This window comes from Bicyclus anynana, chromosome 19 (genome assembly GCF_947172395.1).
Source record: "Bicyclus anynana chromosome 19, ilBicAnyn1.1, whole genome shotgun sequence".
Lineage (NCBI taxonomy): Eukaryota > Metazoa > Arthropoda > Insecta > Lepidoptera > Nymphalidae > Bicyclus > Bicyclus anynana.
In genome coordinates, this window is record NC_069101.1 from 8,331,226 (window position 1) to 8,355,601 (window position 24,376).

At 35.7% G+C, this 24,376-nt stretch overlaps 1 protein-coding gene across 1 annotated transcript; it reads right to left on the minus strand.

Annotated features, from left to right (window-relative positions):
- Positions 1-1,015: 1,015 nt before the first annotated feature.
- Positions 1,016-24,316, minus strand: LOC112045338 (uncharacterized). The gene is made up of 9 exons (XM_024081484.2): positions 21,592-24,316; positions 20,612-20,773; positions 16,587-16,805; positions 15,353-15,507; positions 14,361-14,583; positions 13,403-13,583; positions 12,272-12,378; positions 11,358-11,474; positions 1,016-10,388 (listed from the first exon to the last, which is right to left on the minus strand). Exons 1-9 carry the CDS (start codon positions 24,151-24,153, stop codon positions 10,284-10,286), a joined length of 3,831 nt encoding a protein of 1,276 aa, XP_023937252.1. The 5' UTR covers positions 24,154-24,316; the 3' UTR covers positions 1,016-10,283.
- Positions 24,317-24,376: the final 60 nt, after the last annotated feature.

Consider the following 24,376-nt stretch of genomic DNA (forward strand, 5'->3'; position numbering starts at 1 on the left):
AGCTGGTGGTCATTTGTAAAAAAGCTGCCTTTCAACCCTAGAGGGTAAATGGATAGAAAAGTTTATTGACACTAGGTACACTACAATGTACCTATAGCAACTAACATCCGTGGAAATAGTGTAGTATTACAGTACCTACATGAAACTTGTGAAGTAATATATCATCATCATCATTATCAACCCATATTCGGCTCACTGCTGAGCTCGAGTCTCCTCTCAGAATGAGAGGGCTTAGGCCCACAGTCCACCACGCTGGCCCAATGTGGATTGGCAGACTTCACACACGCAGAGAATTAAGATAATTCTCTGGTATGCAAATTTCCTCACGATGTTTTGCTTCACCGTTTGAGACACGTGACATTTAATTTCTTAAAATGCACACAACTGAAAAGTTGGAGGGGCATGCCCCGGACCGGATTCGAACCCACCACACCCTCCGGAATCGGAGGCAGAGGTCATATCCACTGGGCTATCACGGCTCTCTAGTAGAAGTAATCTATGCTACGTTTATTTTAATTAGGGCAATCACATATTTTACGACAGCAAGCGAAGTATGTAAACATGTTTACAATAACCCACAGTATTTATTTATTGACGAGCCGTTATAGCCCAGTGAATATGACTTCTGCATTCGTTCGGAGGGCGTAGGATCGAATCCGGTCCGGGGCTTGCACCTCCGTCCTCCAACTTTCAGTTAGGGATACGCATTTAAAAAAAAAATAATATCATGACTTTCAAACGGTGCAAAACATCGCGAGGTAAACTGCTCAAATGAGAATTCTCTTCATTCATACATTCATAACTGCATACATGAGAAGTCTGTTGGTAAACGGGTTTTTATGCCACATGCCTCCTTCTGTATCACTCTAAATAATTTCACAACGCGCTTTAGCTAATGGGCTGTGTAAATTGAAAATTGACGGGGTCTAGTTGACTCCGGCAATAAACAAATGCGCTAAACTGGCATTTTGAAGCAGAATAACTAAACACGGAGTATCAATAAAAATATAAAAAATAAGGTTATTCAATTATTTATTTCAATTCTATTTGGAAAAAGTTCACGGAATATACACATAAGTAATAAACATCTAAATTGTATTATACAATGTGTTCGACTATTGCGAAAATTATTTGTAATTATTTCAAAAAACAGATGCCCCTACTAATAATACAGGCGATAGATTTTATTGTTCTATATTAATACTTCTTAGAGCTGGACACGTACAAACGTATTGTCAATTAGGGACCACGTATACGATCAAACTTGTTTGAAGTATGCATTAAGAAAAAGTCAAGTTTGACAAGCAAGTTTGTCAGTTTGATCGCTAACGCTGGCCTTTAGGATGAATTCTCACAGTACTTGTAATTATGAATTATGAGCTGCTTTAAAACGCGCGGAATAGCGAAAGTGTTAATATACAGTTGTATTATTTCAAAACAACGCAACATTCAAATGGTCGATCTAAAATACCTGAAATCTAACTTTAGTTTATTACAATTCGAAACTTGCTTGATCATCATCTCTATGACATTTACAATTAACCATACGAGCATCTGTCACAGTAATGATGGAACAGATGGTTTTTGTAAGTTCATTATTTCCACAAAAAATCTTATTTTAAATGTTTTCTTTCCCATTTTATGATTTACTCTAATTTATTGAATTCTCGCGATTATTTCCATAGCACGCTGCGTGTATCACGAATATGTATAAACTAGCGGACGCCCGCGATTTCGTCCGCCCTTAAACTTCCTTAATCCGACCCTGTCGCAAAACTCGTTCTTAGCGGATATCTAATAACTATAAACTACCTCTCTGCCAAATTTCATCTTTCTACCTCAAGCGGTTTTCGATATTTCGTGACCTTTATATTAGGTTGAGGAGTCGGCTCAGTTCGCACTAACAGGTACTGTGAGAAACAACCATTAAGAAACTTTATAATACAACAGCATTTCCAAGAGAAACAATTGCCAATAAATAGTAATATTCGAAAAACGTATAAATTTAACTAGGCATATAAACATTAGTAACATTTCAGTACAGTTGAGGTGGAAATAATTTTAGATTTGTAAAAAATAATTTGTTTTGTTATTAATTTACTCTTTTTTGATTAAAGAATTGTACATATTTAGAAGATGTAAGGACAACCATCTCTGTATCAAAGAATGTCCGTCGAATTTCTCTAGCATGAAAGTAAATTTTAAGTGTTCAAAATTAGCATACTTTACAGCAATTTTAAAGATCATTTAGTGTTTGCAATTTTGAAATTCTAATTCAAACACAGTTTGCCATTGGAACATTTTTTTAAATACTCACATAAGATGATCCTTTAAACTATGGACATTCTTTTAAACTATTCTTCTTTTAAATTATGGACAGACTTAACTGTAATTGTAAATGGATACAATTACAGTTAAGTCTGTCCATAGTTTAAAAGAGACTGCACTTTATTACTTTTCCTCACATCGACTGAATTTACCAAAATAACTAGTTATATAAAAAAATAATACAATGATCAATTTCTTTACAAAATCCATAAATCATTTCCATCTCAACAGGACAACAATTTTTGGCGAAAAAAATCACAAGTCTCAAGCGATCAAAGCCCAAAATGACTAACAATAAAAGTCCAAAAAGTAATCACAAATGGTAAAATAACAATCACAGAATATTAACATTACTCCAGTGAAGTAAAGCCAACGAAACGAGATATAGAATACAAATAAACTATTATAGTTTGGCTGGTGGGAGGCTTCGGCCGTGGCTAGTTACCACCCTACCGACAAAAACGTACCGCCAAGCGATTTAGCGTTCCGGTACGATGTCGTGTAGAAACCGAAAGGGGTGTGGATTTTCATCCTCCTCCTAACAAGTTAGCCCGTTTCCATCTTAGATTACATCATCACTTACCATCAGGTGAGATTGTAGTCAAGGGCTAACATGTACAGAATAAAAATGGGACCACCCTGGAATCAAGCGCTTTAAAACAAAAAAAGAATTTTCAAAATCGGTCCACAAATGACGGAATTTTTGCTGGACATACATAAAAAAAAAAACATACATACAGCCGAACGTAGAACCTCCTCCTTTTTGGAAGTCGGTTAAAAAAGAAATAATAATCATCAATTCTTTAACTATGATGTCTCAGTACTTGTAATTTCATTATGTTTTTTTTGTAAAAAAAATTGTTACAAAAAGAAAACATAATAATTTTTTACAATATTACATAATGTAAAAAATAACGTTATTTCAAAAAGTAATTATAGCCATTTTTTGTTATTTTTTAACATGATTATTATTCCGTTTTCCCTATCAACCTATAACCTGGTAGTTAAGGCTCTGAACAAATCTAGAGCATGTAGATATTAAGATAAGAGATATCAAATAAGTTATAAAATGAAAGCCTTTAGTTATGCATTCTTTATCTTGTTTCGCTGATTTTATATGTAACACACACAAAAACTACAACACATTTCATACAAATAAAAAAGTATAAACAATAATAATTTAACCATATTATATAGGTAGTAAGATATAGCTAGATTTTTCTAATAAAAATAAGTCATAAAAATAAAACGATCTAATTATTATTACCGATTTAAATTAAGTTTATACAGCGCGGCAGTAAATGACAGTTCAATTAAAATGTAAAAATAAAAAAATATAATTGAATAAAATTAATTATTATGTATATATTATTATGAATGACAAAGCTGATATATTGCGATTGGCTAAAACCAAAGATTATAAACTTACATAAAAGCGCCTCAAAAGTATAACACTATGGGCAGAGCGCATAACTGGGAGTCCTCGACCGCGCGATACCGAGAGGTAAGACTTTTTGTTTGTATGTTTGTAACGAATAGGCTCCGAAACCTTGAAAATCTTTCATGATGACGACATGGGCGAAAAACCTCTTGAACATATTTAGTAAGCAAAATGTAACAAAGACTTACCGCCAAGCGATTTAGCGTTCCGGTGCGATGTCGTGTAGAAACCGAAAGGGGTGTGGATTTTCATCCTCCTCCTAACAAGTTAGCCCGTTTCCATCTTAGACTGCATCATCACTTACCATCAGGTGAGATTGTAGTCAAGGGCTAACTTGTAAAGAATAATAAAAAAAAATATATATTGGTATTATTTGAGCTCACAACATTGTTCGATGTTGATAGCCTTTGTGTTACCGATTAAGCTCTGCCAGTTATATCCCACTTATTTCCATATGTATAAGTTGTCTACTTATCGTTCTCTTTTACTCCACTGCAACGAAAAGAGAGCTATATATAGACAACCATTTCACAGTGTACATATAATGCCGACTCCACATTAGTGCTGTGAATTCACGGCACGAGTCCATGCCCTCCACGTAAGCCCTCGACATTCACGGGTTTCTCACAATCGTTTGGAACCCGCCGCGAAATGGACGTAGAATCTGCTGCAACAATAACTTCGTTTGCCGTGTAACTTTACCACTATTTAGATGGGCCGTGAATGTGGATGTGTATGCGTGAACGCGCGAAGGAGGCGCGAACCCTTTGTCACGGGACAAAAACAGACCCATCTGAACATTGGTATATTGACACAGCAAACAAAGTTATTGCTGCAGCAGATTCTACGTCCATTTCGCGGCGGGTTTCAAACGATTGTGAGCAACCTGTGAATGTCGAGGGCATGGACTCTTGCCGTGAATTCATGGCGAGAATTCGCGCGTGAATTCACGCCACTAATGTGGAGCCGGCATTAGGCGCACACCTGTCCCTCGCAAACGAGGAGTTATGCGTTTTGCCCACAATTATACACCTATATTATTTACTGTCCAGCAGGATACATAACATACATAAAACAAGCTTTGATGTATTAAAAATACAATTACATGCGAATTTACTACATATTATCATCGGTAGTAAGGTTTAGTTTACAATGCGCTGAAATATATTTGATGAAGTTGTTTTTCAAAACAGAACAATGACAAAATTGTAACCTAAGCTTTACTACGATATTGGCGCTAATACGTTTGTACCCAAAAACGTCTTTAAGTGACAAGTATATATTTAAAGTATATTCCTTACGTCTTAAATTGATAAGAATATACTTTTTCTGAAGAGATATCTTCTAAACCTGACAGATATTTAAGAGACTTGCATACAAACGTATTCGCGCCAGTGTTAAGCTTCCGAGGCACACTCGATCCTAATCCTACGTTTTATAATACATTAATATCACAATACGGCCTACAGCGGCCCAATATACACATACAATGATATCATACATTGATATTTAGGTAACAGTGTAGAAAGCATTTGAAACAACCATTATTCCATATTATTCATTTATATATCTTAGACTAGAAGCAAAAAGATAGACGGCACAGCGTATTAAAATGAAACCGCTAGCTGTCGAGAAAACTTTTTGCCAAGATTTCTATCGGTTTTCATATAGTCACAAATTATACTACTCGTAAGATACTGTGGAGACCTCTATATAAACAGATTCATGTTATTATTCGGATCGATTCCAAGAAGAATTAGTGTTATGACAGTTACTTTAATGCGGGTCATTAGGCAACCATAGAAAATAAATTTTCTTCCTACTTTATTATGTTTTACGATTACTATCTGAATGTCTCTATTTTGACAAGTAAAATATTATGAAAGCTGCGTATCACGTAGTAATTACGCCCACTTAGTATATTATATAATATGCTTTGAAGAACGAAGATATTGACAATGTTGTAAGGCGATATTATTAATATATCACATTATTCACGCTTCAGTCAGAGTTGCTCAGGAATATATTTTTGGTGCCTACGTATTGTTAAGCATTAAATAAATTCATCACCACTGGAATTGCGAAAAAACTCCGTCTATCTTTTTTAGTCTCTGCTAAATACATAACAGATTAAATACCAACAAATATAAAACATATTCGAGTATTTCCATTCCATTAAACAACATCAAAGTTGATCACTAATAATTATTAAAAAAATCAACGAAACCATTAAAATAGCTTTAAATCTTAAAGCTAAATAAGGCTCGCGAAAAAAAAATGCCTTTTTCACATACAAAAACTACCAAGCGACGCACACCGCAAAAAGCGCTTTATTCCGTGGAAACTTGCGAATGAACTACGCGTTCCCCAAAAATACAACATTTCATCCTCAAGGCGGATCGTAAAGAGAACTTGTTCAAACGTTGGCACAAGTTCCAGAATAATCCAAATTCTTTTTAGACCATTATCGTACTGAATCTTTGACATATGGATGTAAATGTAAACCAGTCAATCCCATTCCTGATTCCATACAAACCATTCAATCTTATTCCTGATCCCATGCAAACCATTAAATCCCATTCCTGATTCCATACAATTCACGACTTACCTGCCGAAATTCTCGTCTTAACAAATTATCAAATGTATTGCAACCTGCAAGTGTAAATCGTGACGTTATTTGATATGACGTATGATAGGCTGACAACTTGTCGACCATTAATCGTCACACAAACTACGAAAGTTTAACGAGGCGAGACAAAGTATGTAAAAAAATTTACAACATTTTTGATGATATTGCTTACAAAAGACAGACAGAGATCATTTGTCTCTCGCTTTCGCATGTACCTACTCGTAAGCATTTCACACGGTCAAAGTGTTTATGTAATTTATCTCGTCTTGTTAAACGTACTATACATAATTCGATGACAGTGGTTGCAAACTCTTGGCGGATTTATTGAAAATAACATTGACGACTAATTTAGATTTTCAGCATAAAATTATAATATTATTAACTCAAAGCCTAAGATTAAATAAGATCGTGGTCTTATTCACATTCAAGGTCATTTCTCTTTTTAGACGTTGATAACTCTGCTCGCAATATACATTTGCTATACACCTAAAACATTTATGAAATTGTTGTCTTTACGCGTTTAGGCGAGCTTGTATTATCTCTTTTTTTAACATAATAATTGAGATTAATCTACGAGAAGAGTTGCCAATGTCATCTCATCAAAACATCCGGGTTACAATACAAACTAATCGTAAATATTTAATATCTTGATAATATTCGAATTTCAATAAATAAAAAAGCAGTGAAAATTTTCCACATTGGTACTTGATCCACAATTAATGGGATACTGATTGGATTCAAATAACCTCTAACAGCATTGCATAATTTATTAGGACAATAAGACCGCATTTACCAATTTTATTTTAGCCGGTATTATAATTATAATATGTGATATAAGGGCACATAAAATTTATAAATTAACTAAATTAATAAGTTAAACCAATGTGTAATTAATTAGTTAATTCAATAAATTTTATGTGCTCTATTTAGACATGCCAATGTGGAAAAACTTCAAAAAAAAGACTATTGAGAAAGATTTCATAAAAGATCAATATAACACAAATTTCATGTTTTAATTTACTAATATTTATGATCAATTATCATTATACTTATCTCACAAAATTCATAGAGCATTTTAATATAAATTATATATTATTTTCTTTTTTAACTTATATAGCAGTACAGATCACCATACACTATATTTGGAATATATTAAGTAGTAAAAAGATATACTTATATGGACCTGAGAATAGACAATTCTTCTATGGAATTAATAAGCTTTATGTTCGTATAACAACCAAGATTTATTCAGACTCATTCAGACAGATTTTAATGACGAAACATATTATGGGAGAGGTTCATTCATGCAAAATAACTCTTGAAACTATGTACAGAATATTCCCAAAATATGAAACAAACGCGCGAATATACAAACTAGTGACAAAAAGTAGTTTTGTGATCAAAAATGGGTTGTCTGAAAGTTAACTGAAATTTCGAAAAATGGTGAATAGAAAACAATTGAATGTACTCTTTTCGAATATATAATTTGCTACCTCGTATATTTCAAGTTTACCACACACACACCACCACCACACTTGAAATATTTCAATTTCCTTAAGGGAAAGATAGCGTCCAACAACATGAGACTATCTCCTTTCCCTTTTGAAAGATTTATTCGCATTTGTTAATGACGTCCATGACCATACCCAAAATAGTGAATTAAGTAGAAAAAAATTACAATTCAACTTACCCAAACGAGTATTACTATTGTTTTTTTTACTTTACAAATATATCTGTATGAGCAACTCGATATTTAAATTCAATTGTGTTACTAGTCCAAACGTTCGTCTATTAGCAATATATTCGCGCGTTTATATATACTCAGAGGCACAATTATCCGCCCACTTTAAAATACTCGCGTCATATAAAGTGGGCGGATAAGTGTGCCTCACAGATTTACACTTTTACTAAGTTATTTAACATCTCTATCCAGTTTCACTATTGGATAGGTGTCTTGTATATGTAATTTTCATTAATTTTAAATAATAATGCGTAATCTAAGTCTATACGAAATCTTACGATATATCTACCCAGTAACACGTAAGTACGTTGCATACTAAGTATTATTCTCTAATATTTGATGATTTTTTTTAAACGTTGAACTATGAAGAGGCACAATTATCTGCCCACTTTAATGTGACGCGATTATATTGAAGTGGGCGGATAATTGTGCCTCTAAATAAACAGTTAAATTATATTGTGCTATCAAATCGTTTTTTTTAACTCTTTCACTCGTTTATCATTCATTGAGGATTATTATATTCGTTTTAGAGGTTATGTTTAAAGCTATATTGCGCAGAGGTTAGTGAACAAAGCATTGAATACAAATAGATTTTTATATCATGCACTATAGCTGCCTTTGGTCCTTAAATGATAAATGTATTATTTATAGATTAATTTAGCTGCCAAAATATATATATTACTGTGAATATATTGCATATACTCAATTAAACTATTCGCTAAATTAGGGCTCACTAAATCAGTGAATAGTCCAATGTTAATGTTTTATTATAATAGCAATGATAATATATTCACTTTTCTAGCTATTGATTATTTCTTTTTTGATAGTATATTTCCGTATATTATTTTAGAATCGTATTTAGACATATTACTAATAGAGTACAGTCAATCTATTTCAGGAAGTCCGTTCAACTTTGGCTGTAGTAAGATGACAGACTAAACACATTTGTGTTTAAACTGAAGCGGTCTTATTTATAAACATCGATTAGGATTTAAACTACAATTTTTTTTAAAGTAAAGTAAGCTTTAAACAGTTGTGATTAGGTCCATTTTACTTTGAAGAAAATTGAGATTTCAATCTGAATCCATGTTTACGAATATGGGAGCATGAGTATTATCCTTGCACCACTATAGCTTGGCAAGTTCATTGTTGAAACTCCCATGATATGCGGGCGACGGGGGGAAAGGACTGCGCGGGTGTGAAGTCATGCGCGCGGGGTACCGCTAACCCCTCCCGGACCATCTGGAGTGGTACGAACGAATTTGCCAAGCTATACATTAAATTCTGTTTCTGCTTTCAGACCCCATCAGGGGATGCTTCTGTCCCTACCCCCCCTGTGACGTCACTGAAGTCCCATTAAGGAGCTTACGTCACTTACACAGTCGGAAAATAACATCCCAGAATAGGTTGACTACACTATAATAAATACCATTGAATTTTTTCGATTATTATATTGCTTAATATAACGTAGCGTGTATCAATATATTTAATATTTAGTTATTTGTGACACAAATATATGAGTATTACACTAAATATCAGGCATATGGTTACTTTTGTGTAATTTACAGAACTGTTTCATAGTAGCGTTCCTCCAATGTATATAATGATAGAGTCGCGCACTCCAGAGAAGCGAGTAAACGTTAATTGCCTTTTTAAAAAAAATATAGTTTCACCTATTCGATATTCGATAGAAAGTAGTCGCAAATTAAGAACTATTAAATTGAAAAAATATATAACAAAATATATGTATATACGGTCGAATTGAGAAATTTTCTTTTTTGAAATCAGTTAAAACGGCTGTGTATTAATATTAAAGTGGTTCCGTCAAAGTACGTAAATAACAATAATATAAAAAGCATTAGTAGCATTTGGTTTTATAGAAATTATTTGTTGTCTATGTGTATTTCTTGCAAAAATAATCAATACAGATAAAAAAATAACGAGTGTGCACTGAAGTAAAACTCCTCTGTCGAAACGTAACTATCTTTATATTTTCACTAAAGTCCGTTCGCCTCGGCCGATCACACTTTTCGTAACGCATTCACCAGCTTACTCCCTATGTCGTGCGTGAAGAAGTTTTACTTCAATAAAAATGATGTAAACATAACTCACGAATCACGGAGTAACGATTAAACTAAGAATGTTCACTGTTGCGGCAACATATGCGACCACGCGGCCTCGTACTTTGCGTGCGCGGCGCTGCAGGCGGACTTGGTCGCCTCCACCACGCTTAGGGGGAAGGGCTCGTGCTGTGAGAGAATTTTTTTTCATCATCTTACTAAAGAGGTTTGTGAGCTTGTAGGGGGTAAATAAGTAATTACTGGATCTACTGAACCGATTTTAAAATAGTTAAATGTTCAAAAAGAGAGCAAAGTTCGTTTTCGCTGCGAGTGCCGAGTTTGAATTTCGAGCAAGCGAAGGATTCTATAATTGAATCACAAGCGTAGCGAGTGATTCTAATTCAGAATCCTGAGCCTTGTGAAGGATTCAAAGGTGTAAAAAGCGTAATCGTTTCTTGCGCCTTTGAATCCATGGATTTTTTCGGCATAAAAAGTGTCAATCCAATAAGTCTATGTGTTAATCCACAGTAAAATCTATATTCATTCCAAATTTCAGCTAAATCGCTTCAGTAGTAGAGGTGTTGAAGAGTAACAAACATTGAAACAAACATCCATACAAACTTTCATCATCATCATCATATCAGCCGATGCACGTTCACTGCAGGACATAGGCAATCCCTGCGACGCGCTTAATGTCGTCAGTCCACCTGGTGGGGGGTCGACCAACATTGCGCTTCATAGTGCGGGGTCGCCATTCCAGCACCTTGGAACCCCAACGTCCATCGGCTCTTCGAACTATGTGCCCCGCCCATTGCCACTTCAGCTTCGCAACTCGTTGAGTTATGTCGGTGACTTTGGTTTTTCTGCGGATCTCCTCATTTCTGATTCGATCACGCAGAGATACTCCTAACATAGCTCGTTCCATCGCCCACTGTGTGACTCTGAGCCTTCTTATCCTCATAAGAAGGCTCAGAGTTAGCGACCTATAGTTAGCGACCAAGTCTCGGAACCATAGGTCATCACTGGCAACACACACTGTTCGAAGACTTTTGTCTTCAGGCACTGAGGAATTTCGGACGAAAAGTCCGAGAAAATGTCGCGAAGTTTCTCAGACAGACAGACGACAGAGTAAGTCTACTTAATAGAAGGATTACTCACAGTGAGATGCGCGTACGCCTGCTCGAGCGCGGCGATGAGTCGCTCCAGCTCGGCGCTGCTCGACAGCACGAGCGCCAGCCCCGCGCCGCGCTCGCGCGCCTCGCACACGCTCCACTCCTGCGTACACATCTTCATTGTCAGCCGTTACAACAGAATATAATTAATGGGTAAAACGCAAATGGTAGATACACCATCTAATGGGGACGATGACTAGGTTTGAATATTGATTTTTATGTTACATTCGGATAAATAGGGTCAATGTTAACTAATTTATACATAAAAAGCAAAGATTGTCTGGATATTTGCAAATAAAAATGTTTTATCGTAATTAGATGAAAATTCATACAGTTTTAGTTTCCTTACATTAAATGTGACATTTTTTAATATATGAACTATAAACATAAACGCAGAAATAAAAAAGATATTAGTAATTTTATTTAAACGCACATACAAATCTAACGATCACTACATTACCTACGACGTCATTAGTTCGTGCCATTTTGTATAGGGCGTTTTTTCAGGGATCCGCGGCAGCGCCGCAAATCTGACCCTTAAAATTCCTGTAGCTCCTAAAGTAATTATCGCAGATATCCTGTTACTTTTACAAAATTGCTTTACTATTAGCATACTCTTAATTTATATTTTTAAAATTAATTAAAAAAACTATTATCTAAAACTAATTTGAATAGTTTTCCAAAAATCCCTAGAGTCTCAAAAGTATCCACATTGTAAAGCAATACTAATTCTCTGACCGACTGACTGATTATAGGCCAGTGAATATGTACTAGCAAAGCAAATTTATATTCATCTTTTCTAATACATTCGCTACCTATTTATTAAATAGGCGTTTGAGGGAAAATAATAATATTATAATTAAAATTTAAATATATGTAATGAATAAATTGAATACTTACCAAGCAACACCAATTTTCATCAGTGTCGGGAATTTTGAAAGCTGTCAAGTTTTTTATCGATCCACACGCCAATATCTCGATGTCTGTCCGCATCTCTTCAATGTATTCTGGAGATAAATATGAAAAAAGTCTTTTCTTTTATATATTTTGGAGATATATAGGGTAGGGTAGGGTAGGGTAGAGTAGGGTAGGGTAGAGGTAGGGTTATACGCTGACTAAGTCGCGAGCGTCCGCTAGTACTTTTAATAATTAAGCTTTATTACTTTTAATACTTATGGGGACTGTTAAACTTTAATGGCAAACATACTTTAATGACTGATTTTACGAACCAGATATTTTAGAAACTGTAAAATCGTTTAAATCATTTCTTTAAATTTTGTTATATTTTTTCCGTATGTTTTGTAATATGTATTTCTTTAAATTGCAGTTAAAACATATTGTTTTTCCAATGTTTTTATGTTTTGTTCTAAGATTTAGGCATATATTATATACACAATAATATATGCCTAAATCTTTAGTTTTCGACCAAGTTAAAGTAAGTTTACAAGAATTAAAGATTCTGAGTTTTCCTGATTTATTTTATTTATTACTAGCGGACGCCCGCGACTTCGTCCGCATGGAATTTAGTTTTTTACAAATCCCTCAGGAACCATGGATTTTCCGGGGTAAAAAGTAGCCTGTGTTAATCCAGGCTATAATATATATTAATACCAAATTTCAGCTAATTCGGTTCAGTAGTCGAGGCGTGAAAGAGTAACAAACATTCATATCATCAAGATCATCAGTTTTCGCAAATCTCGGGAAACCATGGATTTTTCGGGATAAAAAGTAGCCTATGTGTCAATCCAGAGTAAAATGTATTTCCATTCCAAATTTCAGCCAAATCGCTTCAGTAGTAGCGGCGTTAAAGAGTAACAAACATCCAAACATACATCCAAACATCCATACAAAATTTCACATTTATAATATTAGTAGGATTTTACAAAATACATTATGAAATTAAGCCTAACCATAATGCAACATAAACCACAGTTGGGTTACTATGCACTGGCTATTATAATTACTTATACAACATTAAAAGCTAAGAAAGAAACAAAAAGAGACTTATGAGACTATTTACACTTAACATACCTTTGAGCAAAGCGTCAGAGCCTCTATCCTTGAGGTACGCAGCGGCGCCGGCTACGAAGGCCAGGTCTAAAGTGTCCCGTAGGCTGATGACCTCGTACGGGGTCACCAGCACGGTGCAAGCGGGCGGGGGGCCGCCTGTACGGAGGTCTGTCTTCTTCGCACCATCTTTTTCTTCTAAGGCCTGAAGAACGATTCTTTTTTAACCGACTTCAAAAAAAAAAGGTGGAGGTTCTCAATTCGATGTCTTATTTAATGTTTGTTACCTCATAACTTCGTCCACCAATTTTAAATTAAAAAAAAATTTGAAATCAGCTCTTGGCCCGGATGGCATCCCTTATATAGTACCTATAAAAGGGATGCCATCATATAAATCAAAATAAATGAAATAAGTGAACGAAATTGCCCATACTGTGGCGTTGACAGTGAACATGCTATTACGTACTAAAAACCGAATAATGAAATTTTTTAAACAAAAAATTACACCGACAGAACCCTACACTACGCTGGACCACAGATTAAGAATAATAAGCAGATGGAGCGCACGGAACACGTCGGTGTCGTAGCCGCTTCAAATACAAATTTAAAAAACGAATACATTCTCGAATCAGTACGACACGAAGCGTCGTATCAGTCACTTTCAATATTATCCAAAAAAATGGCGTCTTATATTATTAAATATTTTAAAAACTGTTCACAAAAATTAAAGAAATAAGATGAAGTATTTTTTTATTGGTTATTAATGATTATTATATTAAATTACGTAATAGGTATAAGTGTTAAATTTTGAAATACAAATTATGAAAAAAGTTCATATTTAACAGATGTCAAGGAGACGCGTGACGTTCGTTTTTTTCATGGGTTCACCGCCTTTACCACGCTGCTTGTGAAGACTCTGTATGAGCTTCACTCTGTGGCATGGACAAAGATGCTACCGGCTTTATATAAAAAATGATAGTACCTGGGCAGCGTGAAGAAGCAACGATTGCAACCACGAGGAAGCAGTAGGATCATCAGGAGCTGCCAGCAACAGCCTGCTGGAGTCAACCAGGGCTATCTCGAAGCAGTGTGGTCTCCGGGACGAGTCCACGTGTCTCCTTACCCCCACCACTGTGCGCAGGGATATGTTGTTAGGCAGGGGGGTGCCGTCCGGTGAATGTGGACCCCAGTGGAGGATTCCGGCCCTGAAATTAAAAAAAAAATCATTATTGTCACTATCAATCTATATTCGGCTCACTGTACAGCTCGAGTCTCGTCTCAGAATGAGAGGGATTAGGCCAATAGTCCACCATGCTGGCCCAATGCGGACTGGCAGACTTCACACGCAGAGAATTAAGAAAATTCTCTGGTATGCAGGTTACCTCATTTAATTTCTCAAACTGCACAACTGAAAAGTTGTCACGGACCGGATTCGAACCTACGCTCTACGAATTAAAGGCAGTGGTCATATCCACTGGGATATCACGGCTCTTAATATACACAATCGCACATCAAAGCAAATTGGTAAAACTCAGAAATGCCGGAATTTGAGATATAAATTTTAGAAAATAATAGTTTTACTTGTTATTCAAATATAAAACATTTTTAGTTGGACTTGATACTTTTGTATGTATTTGTGTTATGATTCTCTGAAAACGATGAGGTAAGTCAGATATGTCTCCAGACTAGAGAGAGGCCGCAAACGCTAATCATAAACTGTGACGTCATTCGCTACAAGGCATCGGTTTGTGATTAGCGCTTGCGGTGACGTAATAAATCACATCGCTGAAAACGACAATCACGCTGTTATCTCTATGAATGACGTCAATTGTTCAATTTTTAATTGTTATTTTTTCATTTATATTAAATTTTTTACTGGCTATTATTGACGGGACAAAATAAAATATAGCTTATAATACTTCCATAATTCAGTTTAAACACTGTTTACAAAAGAGGCAAGTAGCCTATACTTGCCTTAGTAAGAAGTAGCAGGGCTCAAAGCGTTTGCTCTTCTCCGTCTTGCACATCAAGTACCCTTCGAGAGGCGGCGCAAACGCGCCGGGGGCTTCTATGAGTCTGTCTTCTGCGTCACCAGAACACGCGCGACCATAGAATAGGATCGGTGGCACCTGTAAACAATCGCATTATGTTAGAAGTTCCTCGATTACAGGTGGTATTAAAATTCATTATTTATGTTATTGTAGAGGGGAGGTATCTGTGTTGGTTATAAATAAGAGGGCATTTGATGACTTGAGTTCAGTTGTTTGTTACGCAGCGTAGACACCGTCACGCTGCCAGTCATGTTAGTGATTTTGTGCAATAATGTTTTGTGTTGTAATTATTGTTTATCATAAATTGTTTAGTGTGGGCATAGATAACATATCGGGCAGGAAAGTGAGTATTGATGCATTCTAAAGAGATGCCTTAAGCCCACTCCCAAGATCACAAGTCCTGGGACCTGTTCGAGGTGTTTCCTCTGCCACAAAATAATGGTACAATCACTGTCGCTGCTACCCGTCACGTCACAATTATAAACTACTAGCAGATGCCTCGCGATTTTACCCGCGGAGTTCTCATTCCCGTCGGAATACGGGGATAAAATACGGCCTTTGTTCATGAAGGATAATGTAGAATACTAATGGTGTAACAATTTTTGAAATCAGTACAGTAGTATCAAGCCTAATTTAATACAAACAAACAATCAAATCGTTCGTCTTTAATATAATATATGTAAGAGCTAAAATTTCAGGTTAAAGGACTCAAGGATTATTGTCGTGCCCTCTTCCATTTAGTTTTAATAACCCGAACGGAAAAATAAAAATCCTAGATTGAGGGTGCTTCGATCGCAACATGGCGACTCTATTCATGGGTATTGTATTATTTATTAGTATATTTTTTAGTTACTGTACTTGAACGCGAAAGGCGTATTAAAATAAAAATTAAAAAGTTTTTTTAAAAACAGGGTACATAAACAGAACGTGATTCCACAAAATTCAAAACTCCAAGTCCCTACTACAAAGAGTACCATGAAAGAAAGAGTATCATGTGGAGATAATGTTGGTTGCACCATCAAATTATTTTTATATTTTTTGTAAAATGTCACCAGACTTGAAAAATCATAAAACATTTCAGTCACATTCAGGTAAATATATGGGAATTGTTCAAAGCGAAAGTCAATTAAAGCTTGTAAAAGAACAATGATACATACCCTCTTCTCATGCCTCTGTCTAGTGACCGCTGAAGCAAGATGTCGGCAATTTAGCGGCAACATTGCAGGCGGGCGTTGGATCCTCAGCGGCGATATTCTTGCACTCCACTCCAGAGATGACGCCAGTCTTGCGCCGAGACTCGACTCGCCGGTCACGACAGAACAAGCAATGTTGCCGGCTATATCTATCACTTGGATATATTGCGCTTCTGGACCAACCTTTTAATAGGAAAAAAATCCAAATTACTTTTTTTTTCCAACAAAAAAGAAAAAACTAAATAGGTTCTTAATTCGAAAATTTTTCAACAAACAAAGTTTTTTGAGTCGTAATGTTCTATACTTTGGAATAAAGAAATACCTACTTAATGTGGAATAATTATCACTGTATAATTTTCCATAGAACAAGAATATACATAATTAAATTTAATTCTCGTAATACAAACGAGATATATGCTGTAGAAAAAATATATAAAATTATAATAGTAGAGGAGCCCGGGATGCTAAATTTGCAGTTACTAAAGCGTTATGGGGGCATTTGGTAGATTAAATGATAGGAAGAATAAATGGTTATTTACTTTTTTCGCTTTTAGCAGAGGAAAAAAATTACAGACTTTAAAAGCAGTTTATATTACTTTCGCTTACTGAAATTGTCAGAAAATTTTAGCGATTAATCAAAAGATTATTTTCTTCAAAATAAGTAAAAAAAATACCACGCTCTTGGCAAGATAACAGAAATATAAGGGTTTTTATTTTGTAACAAAAAATAATTTACAAAAATTATGAAAACGTGTGTTTTTTAATTTGTTTAAATTATTTTTTAAATTTGGCGGGCGATTTCATTTCCTACTTTCATTAGCCAAACTCTAACAACAATTACGTAAATTAAAAAATACTCCATCTTATTTCTTTAGTTTTTGTGAACAGTTTTTAAAATATGTATATGTATTTAAAACATAAGACGCCATTTTTCTTGAATAATATTGAAAGTTACTGATGCGACGCTTCGTGTCGTACTGACTCGAGAATGTATTCGTTTTTGAATTTTGTATTTGGAACGGCTACGACACTGTCGTGTTACGTGCGCACTATCTGCTTATTATTCTTTAATCTGTGCCATCACATAACAATTAACATCCATCAAGTGGCTCGTAATATTTTGAATTCATAAACAGTACGCAATATATATGACCGAAATAAATTTTACATACGACGATAACTAATCAAGCTATACAAGCTATAGTCTCATACAAAGAAACGGTTATAAATATAAAGAGAACACGCAATCCCTTGAGTGAAATGCGCACGATACAAGGCAAAGATTTTATACTATAGACATGTCATTACCGCGTCGAAACTGAGACGGACAAAAGTGGCTAATTGTCATATTTTCATTTAGTCGAATTGTAAACAATGAAAACTATTTAACTATAGCCTAATACCTAAATATTGTCTACAATGTGGTCAGAAAGTTTAAAAACTATAATAAGTGCCTATCTTAATATATATATGCAAAAGGTCAACGGTTCAACGCGAAGTCTCTACAAGAAGTAAGCAGCTTGAGGTATTTAGATGAAATTTGGCAGGGAGGTAGCTTATAGTTAGTAGGTGTCCGCTAAGAATGGATTTTGCGATAGGGCCAAAACAAGGAGGTCAGAGCGCGGAGAAGTCACGGGCGTCCGCTAGTACATAAATAAACATATAATGTAAGCAAAATGGTGCATGAGTGCGCTCAGTGGAGTAGCTAAATTCAGATCACTTTGTGGCGATTTTGTAGACACATAACATATCTAATAGTAGAAAATCTTTGGTACAAGGCCTATTTGTCTTAATGTTTTAACAGGAGGGGAACGTGTGAGTCACCGTAAGAGTATGACTGTGTTAATCGACTTGTAAATCTACAACGAATTGCAAGTCATGCTTTATTCATGTCGCATTATACTAACGAGTTGTTATGGAATACAGGAAAGGTAAATATAAACAGCTCTTAATAGCAGCAGTACGAGAGGGTGCAAAGCGATCTTTCTATAGCTAAAAGTTTGCTAACATAATCCAAAAAATGGATTTTGGTGGTATTAGATTTCAAGGGTCCAGACTCTCAACCTAAAAAAATCCAGACAAATGTGTGTCGGAATCGTCTACCGAGAGTTCCGTATAAATTTGTAGTTATTTTGAAAGATTACATACTTTAGGTATTTAAAGAATATTTTTTATGATTTAATTACAAATGATTTTTCCCTAAACTTGTAGTATACGAGTAACATCTCTGTACCTTGTACTTAATATTATGTAGATTATAGGAAAGGGAATAGGTATCTTTATTTAAGCTAACGCACGCCATTGACGATCAATTATTCTCACGTTTCTGCAGCACCCACGACTATAAGTGATCGTGAATTGGACTTATAAAACGCTCGCTGCCGTTTGTGCTGCAGAAACGTGATAATAATTGACCGTCAATGGCTGACTTAACTTAGAAATTTGATTTTTCACAGTTTCAAGGAATGTAGACTAGATGTAGGTTTAGGTAGTCACTTTCAGATAAAGTGACTTGGCAGACAACAAAATGATCCTATACCTAACGGTTCCGTATTTTTTTCTTTTTAGGTACAGAACCCTAAAAATAATTACCACATTCTAATAGGTGTGTTAGATGCCATGTTTATGTTAGAAGTAAAATGAATCAGATATGTTTATCGAGAACAGCTAGGCTATTCTGTAACGATATTTTTATAACTCGCAAGTGCGACTTTCGAATTCACCTCTATCTCTCTCTATTTAACACGATACTATAGAATGAGAAAGACAGCGGTGAATTCGATACTCGCACTTGCGAGTTATACAAAACATCGTTAGAGAATAGCCGTGCAGGTATCGAAAGGTCAGGTTAGAGTATGATAAGTGGTGATTCAGCAATCAGCTTGTGTTATGAAGTTATCGCAATTAATTGTTTATAGCTCAGATAGTTTTATAATTCTTATTATAAACAACAACAAGTAATAAGGCCATTGACAGGTTATTTCAAGTTTATCATGTGTTATAAACCTGTCTGCGATCATCACATACCTATTACCTATATGTTTTTATGACCCTACTGCAAGAAGGGTTATGTTTTTCGCGCGTATCTTGTATGTATGTAATATTCTTTATTACCTCATATCTTCCAAACCCTGAACGGATTTACGTAATTAAGGTATCGTTAGATTTGTCTTAATAACCTAAGTATTCTTAAGTAGGTGTAGTTGAAAAAAAAACCCAACACGACGACTGTAAAACGCTATAGACATTTTTTTTTGAATTTAGTAATATGGGCATCGGACGGAGGGGTGGTGGTTCGATCCCCGCCCCGTTGGTCTATTGTCGTACCCACTCCTAATACTGTCTTTACCGACTAGTTGGAGGGGAATGGGAATATTGGTCATATTTAAAAGATTTTAGTTGTAGTTATTTTCATTTTAACACAAAATCACTGAACCAATTTTCATGAAAATTAAATGGGACCAATCTGGAAGTATACTCTATCAAACGAAAAAATAATTTTTAAAATCGGTTACAAATTACGAAGTTATGAGTTAACAAACATTAAAAAAAAAAACTTACGTGCCGAATTGAGAACCTCCTTTTTTTTTAATGGGTTAAAAAACGGACAACTGCGTGTCGGGCCACGCGGAGTCTAGGGTTCCGTAGATTAAATTACCACTATAAATATTTATTTAATGACGATGAAGCACAAAATGATGATGAAGTGGAGATAGTTGAAAGGATGGGAAGTGACATAGGTTACTTTTAGTTAGTTAGGTAGTTTTACTTCCCACCCACTTCCCTAAAATGGGGGGTGAAATTTTATATGAGACATTTTGCAGTTTCAAGGTAGGAAGCTAAAAATCGGTATGATGTAGAGTAGGAGTAGGGAATGGTAGAGAATAACCGCATATTAGTCAAAGCGAAACTTGACCGGGTTCGCTAGTTTTACATAAAACAAATCAAAATAAAAGTTACAGACACTTTTGGTCAATTAAAAGACTCACCGCTATAGCATCCAATTCATTATGTGGCAATCTGCACAGAATATCGTATTCTGTACCGCCCGGCCTCACACTGGCTACATAGAGAGCATAGTCTGTTATGAACACTAGCAGAGGAGTCCACGATCCATCCTCCATATTGTATGGTGATTGGACTTTCATCATCTGAAAATAAAATGCTTTATTAAATTTAAGTTGGTAATAATTTCTTTCTTATTTCCTTATCAGCCGATAGACGTCCACTGCTGGTCATAGGCCTCTTGCATGGACCTCCAAGAACAACAGTCTCAAGTCGCCACCATCCAGTGGCTCCTTTGAGCCTTCTAATAAGGCTCATAGTCATTGAACAAGTCTCTGATCCGTACGTCATGACTAGCAACACGCACTGTTCAAAGACTTTCGTCTTCAAGCACTGAGGAATTTTGAACGAAAAAATGTCGCGGGGTTTTCTGAACGCTGCCCAGCCAAAGTATAATAAGTTAAGTTTGTCTGTTGGCTGTTGAGATATTGTAGGAAGTTAAAAAATAATTAAAGGGAATATTGGAAATATTTAACAACATAGCAACATATTCTCTTAGAAAAAAACTATGACTCAAAAATATTTGGACCACTTTTTCTCAGCGTAATTTACGCCCATTATTTTAATTTCTCGCTTTCTCTGCTAAGCCAATCTTGACTAGATTCGCCTTAGAGATAGCATCTGTGTTTTTGTTTAACACCACTACTATTTGAATTTTTTGAATGAAATTAAATGAAATTGCATTACTAAAAAGTTGGTTGAAAGATTTTTTACTAGAGTTTTTTAGTTACTAACGCTTGAAAGTTTTTGATTTGTTATATAACTTTAAAAGTTTATTAATTTGGGTAAAATAAATCGGCCGAAATTTCGGTTTGAGTTACGTAAGTAGGTCATTAAGGTAGAATTACGAGAAAGCTTACGCGTCAATACGCAAGTGTAATTAGGTTTCACAATTCTTTCTTACCCTATTTAAAGTTTCGTTTGGGTACGAAAATATCTGGAGCCTCAGTTTTTCATTGCATTCAATGGCGACGTTGTCTTCGAAGCTATCGAAATACGACGGCTCCTCAGCTGTCAGCAATCGCACCGACAGCCTTTTGTTCTCGATCATTTCCTTGTCAATGAGACGGGACATCCTCGCCGCGGAAATGGGGAACGTTTCCGACACGTCTTTGAACGGGTACACAATGCTCGGAAACTCTCTCTCCATTCGTATCTTGAATTGAAAGAATTTATTGTTCTTTATTTTCAGCTCCAAGTCTTTTCTTTGACAAACATTTTTAAGGTATCTGCTCAATAAAGCTGACTTGTTTGTTTGTAGTTTCTGCAATGAAGGGCTGTCAAAGAAATCATCATTGAAATCGTCGGCACCTTTCAACGTAGAGTTATCTGTATTGGAACAGTTATCGCTGATCGGTTGTGGTGGCTCTTCAGTTTTCTGTTGCACTGTTGATGCTGACTTGCGACTGTATCTGTTGACGTTTTGTTTTTTGGGCGAAGACAAATGTTTAGACAGGCCATTCTTCTGATCTGTTTCATCTTGAACATTTTTGTTATATTGACGCTTTGGTGTTGACGTCCGACTTGAGCTATCGATATCAGACTGTTTTGAACTCAAGTCCTGTTTGCTGGAAGACATTATTAACTCTTTTACTGGAGTAGATTCTGGAATGGGTACAAATGTTTCCTTTGGTGCTTCGAAAGCTGTTTGGAATGTATCATGGACGTAACTGTAAGATACACCTTTGTGCTCATATACTGTGCTTTCACAGTTAACTACATATTTACTAAGTGAGGGTAGTATATCTTTGTTTATAAGTTTTTTATCAAGTTGATTTTTCATGTTGAGTGTGAGTTTGTGCCGAGGTGATCCTTCATTTGGTGTTCTGTCACCAGCAACCGGATTTTTAGATCCGGATAATTCTTTTGGTTTGTCCGCTTCCAGAGGTTGAGAGTTCAAGTTGATTTCAACAAAATCATCTTCATCGTCCATATGGAAACCAGAATCTAAGCTTTTTGATAGTTTTTTGTTTTGATTCACATCACAGGGCAAAGCTTCTACAACGTTATTTAATTCAAAAGTCGATTCTGCTAAGCCTTTTTCAGGGGCAAAATTGAAATTGAAATTTTTATAGAAATTCTTCAATGAATCTATTATGTTGTGTGCATCAAGGAGGTTTAACACTTTATTATTGTTTTTTCTTTCCTCTACAATATTGGTAGTGATGTATCTCTTTTTCTTAAGTACTGACTTTACTGCAATGGGACTCTGCGTTACTTCCAGTGGTTTATTCTTTCTATCATGGGACTGATCAATATCAGCTTCTGAGAAATAAGTTTTTCTTATGAATGCAACATGACCACTATTTTCAAACCCATCACAGGAATAAGATTTTTGTGTCTTGTCAGTTTTCTTATGCACCTGCAATGTCTCAGTTTTATTTGAGTGTGAGGATAGTGATTCACTAGAGGATGACTCTGAATCACAACTGAAATTGGAATCTGAGCTATTGGAATCACAGTCATACAACTTGCCATTTGGTTTGGGTTCATTGTTGTTATCTCTGTCTTTATTATCGTCATTACTCTGTCTATACACTGGGCAATACTCAAATATTCCGCTCCTATCATGTTTTGAATCTCCATATGTAAGTATATCAGACATAGTTTGCTTGGCCACATCTTTAGCATATTTGGGTGTCCTATCACCGGAAGCACACCACGAGAACCTATCATTAGTAGTGTTTTGCTGCCTAAATCTATCACAGTAAGAGCTATCAGGGCCGTAAGATATAAAACCTCTCTCAATATGAATATTGTCTGTTTTAGTGTTATTTAAAATGTCCTCATGGAAGGACACCCGTTTCTTTTGTGAGCCCGGACCACTTTGAGACTTCTTTCGACACCTCCTCCTATACACAATGTCTTCAGACAAGGATTTCTTAGGTTCAGACATTCTTAAAGCAGATTTTTTAGTTTCCTCTGTACAAACCTTTTCACTTTCTAAGGCCTTCAAAACAACATCTGGTAGGTTTTCGTACATAGGCTTTGTGTGTGCTTCGACTAGAAGTTCAGGGACGATATCGTCGGGCCCGCCGACGTTTTGGTTGTCTATATCACTACGAGTCATTATACTGCTGTTGGTGCTTTTGATCATATCCTGAGAACCGGAGGGCGCTGCATCGTAAATACTATCGCAAGTGAGTTCCTCCGCTCCGATGAGACTGTGCGACATGAGAGCCTGACTAGTAGCTTCCGAAGCTTCACTATCCAAGCATAACACACCAGAATCACCGGGCGTATCCGCCAGGCTGCTAGTTGTGCTAGATATGAGATGAGTGTTGCTTTGAAGGCATAGTTCCGTAGGTTTGCCGGCGTTCTCGTCTGCTGTATCCATTTTCGGATGCTGCAATGTATCCTCGCTGCCTTTAAACACCGTTGAAACAACAGTGTCGTCGGTTTTATGACGACGTTTGATTTTATCGATCTCCCTGCTCTTTATTTCAGGTGCCTTCTCGGACGACATCGCAGTTTCCGTTGTTCTTGCCCTAGTAGTTTATAATATTTAACGCACGAGGCTTACTAGATTCTTGTCTCATTTAGCATGATTACATTTTAGAGTATTTACGAGTGATTCACATTTAAATACGGCAAATAACAAGACGAACACAAAGTAGCCATTTGTAACATTTGACATTTTCTTTGACATTATAAAGTGCGGTCGGAAATGTAATTCGTAATGCTTTAAC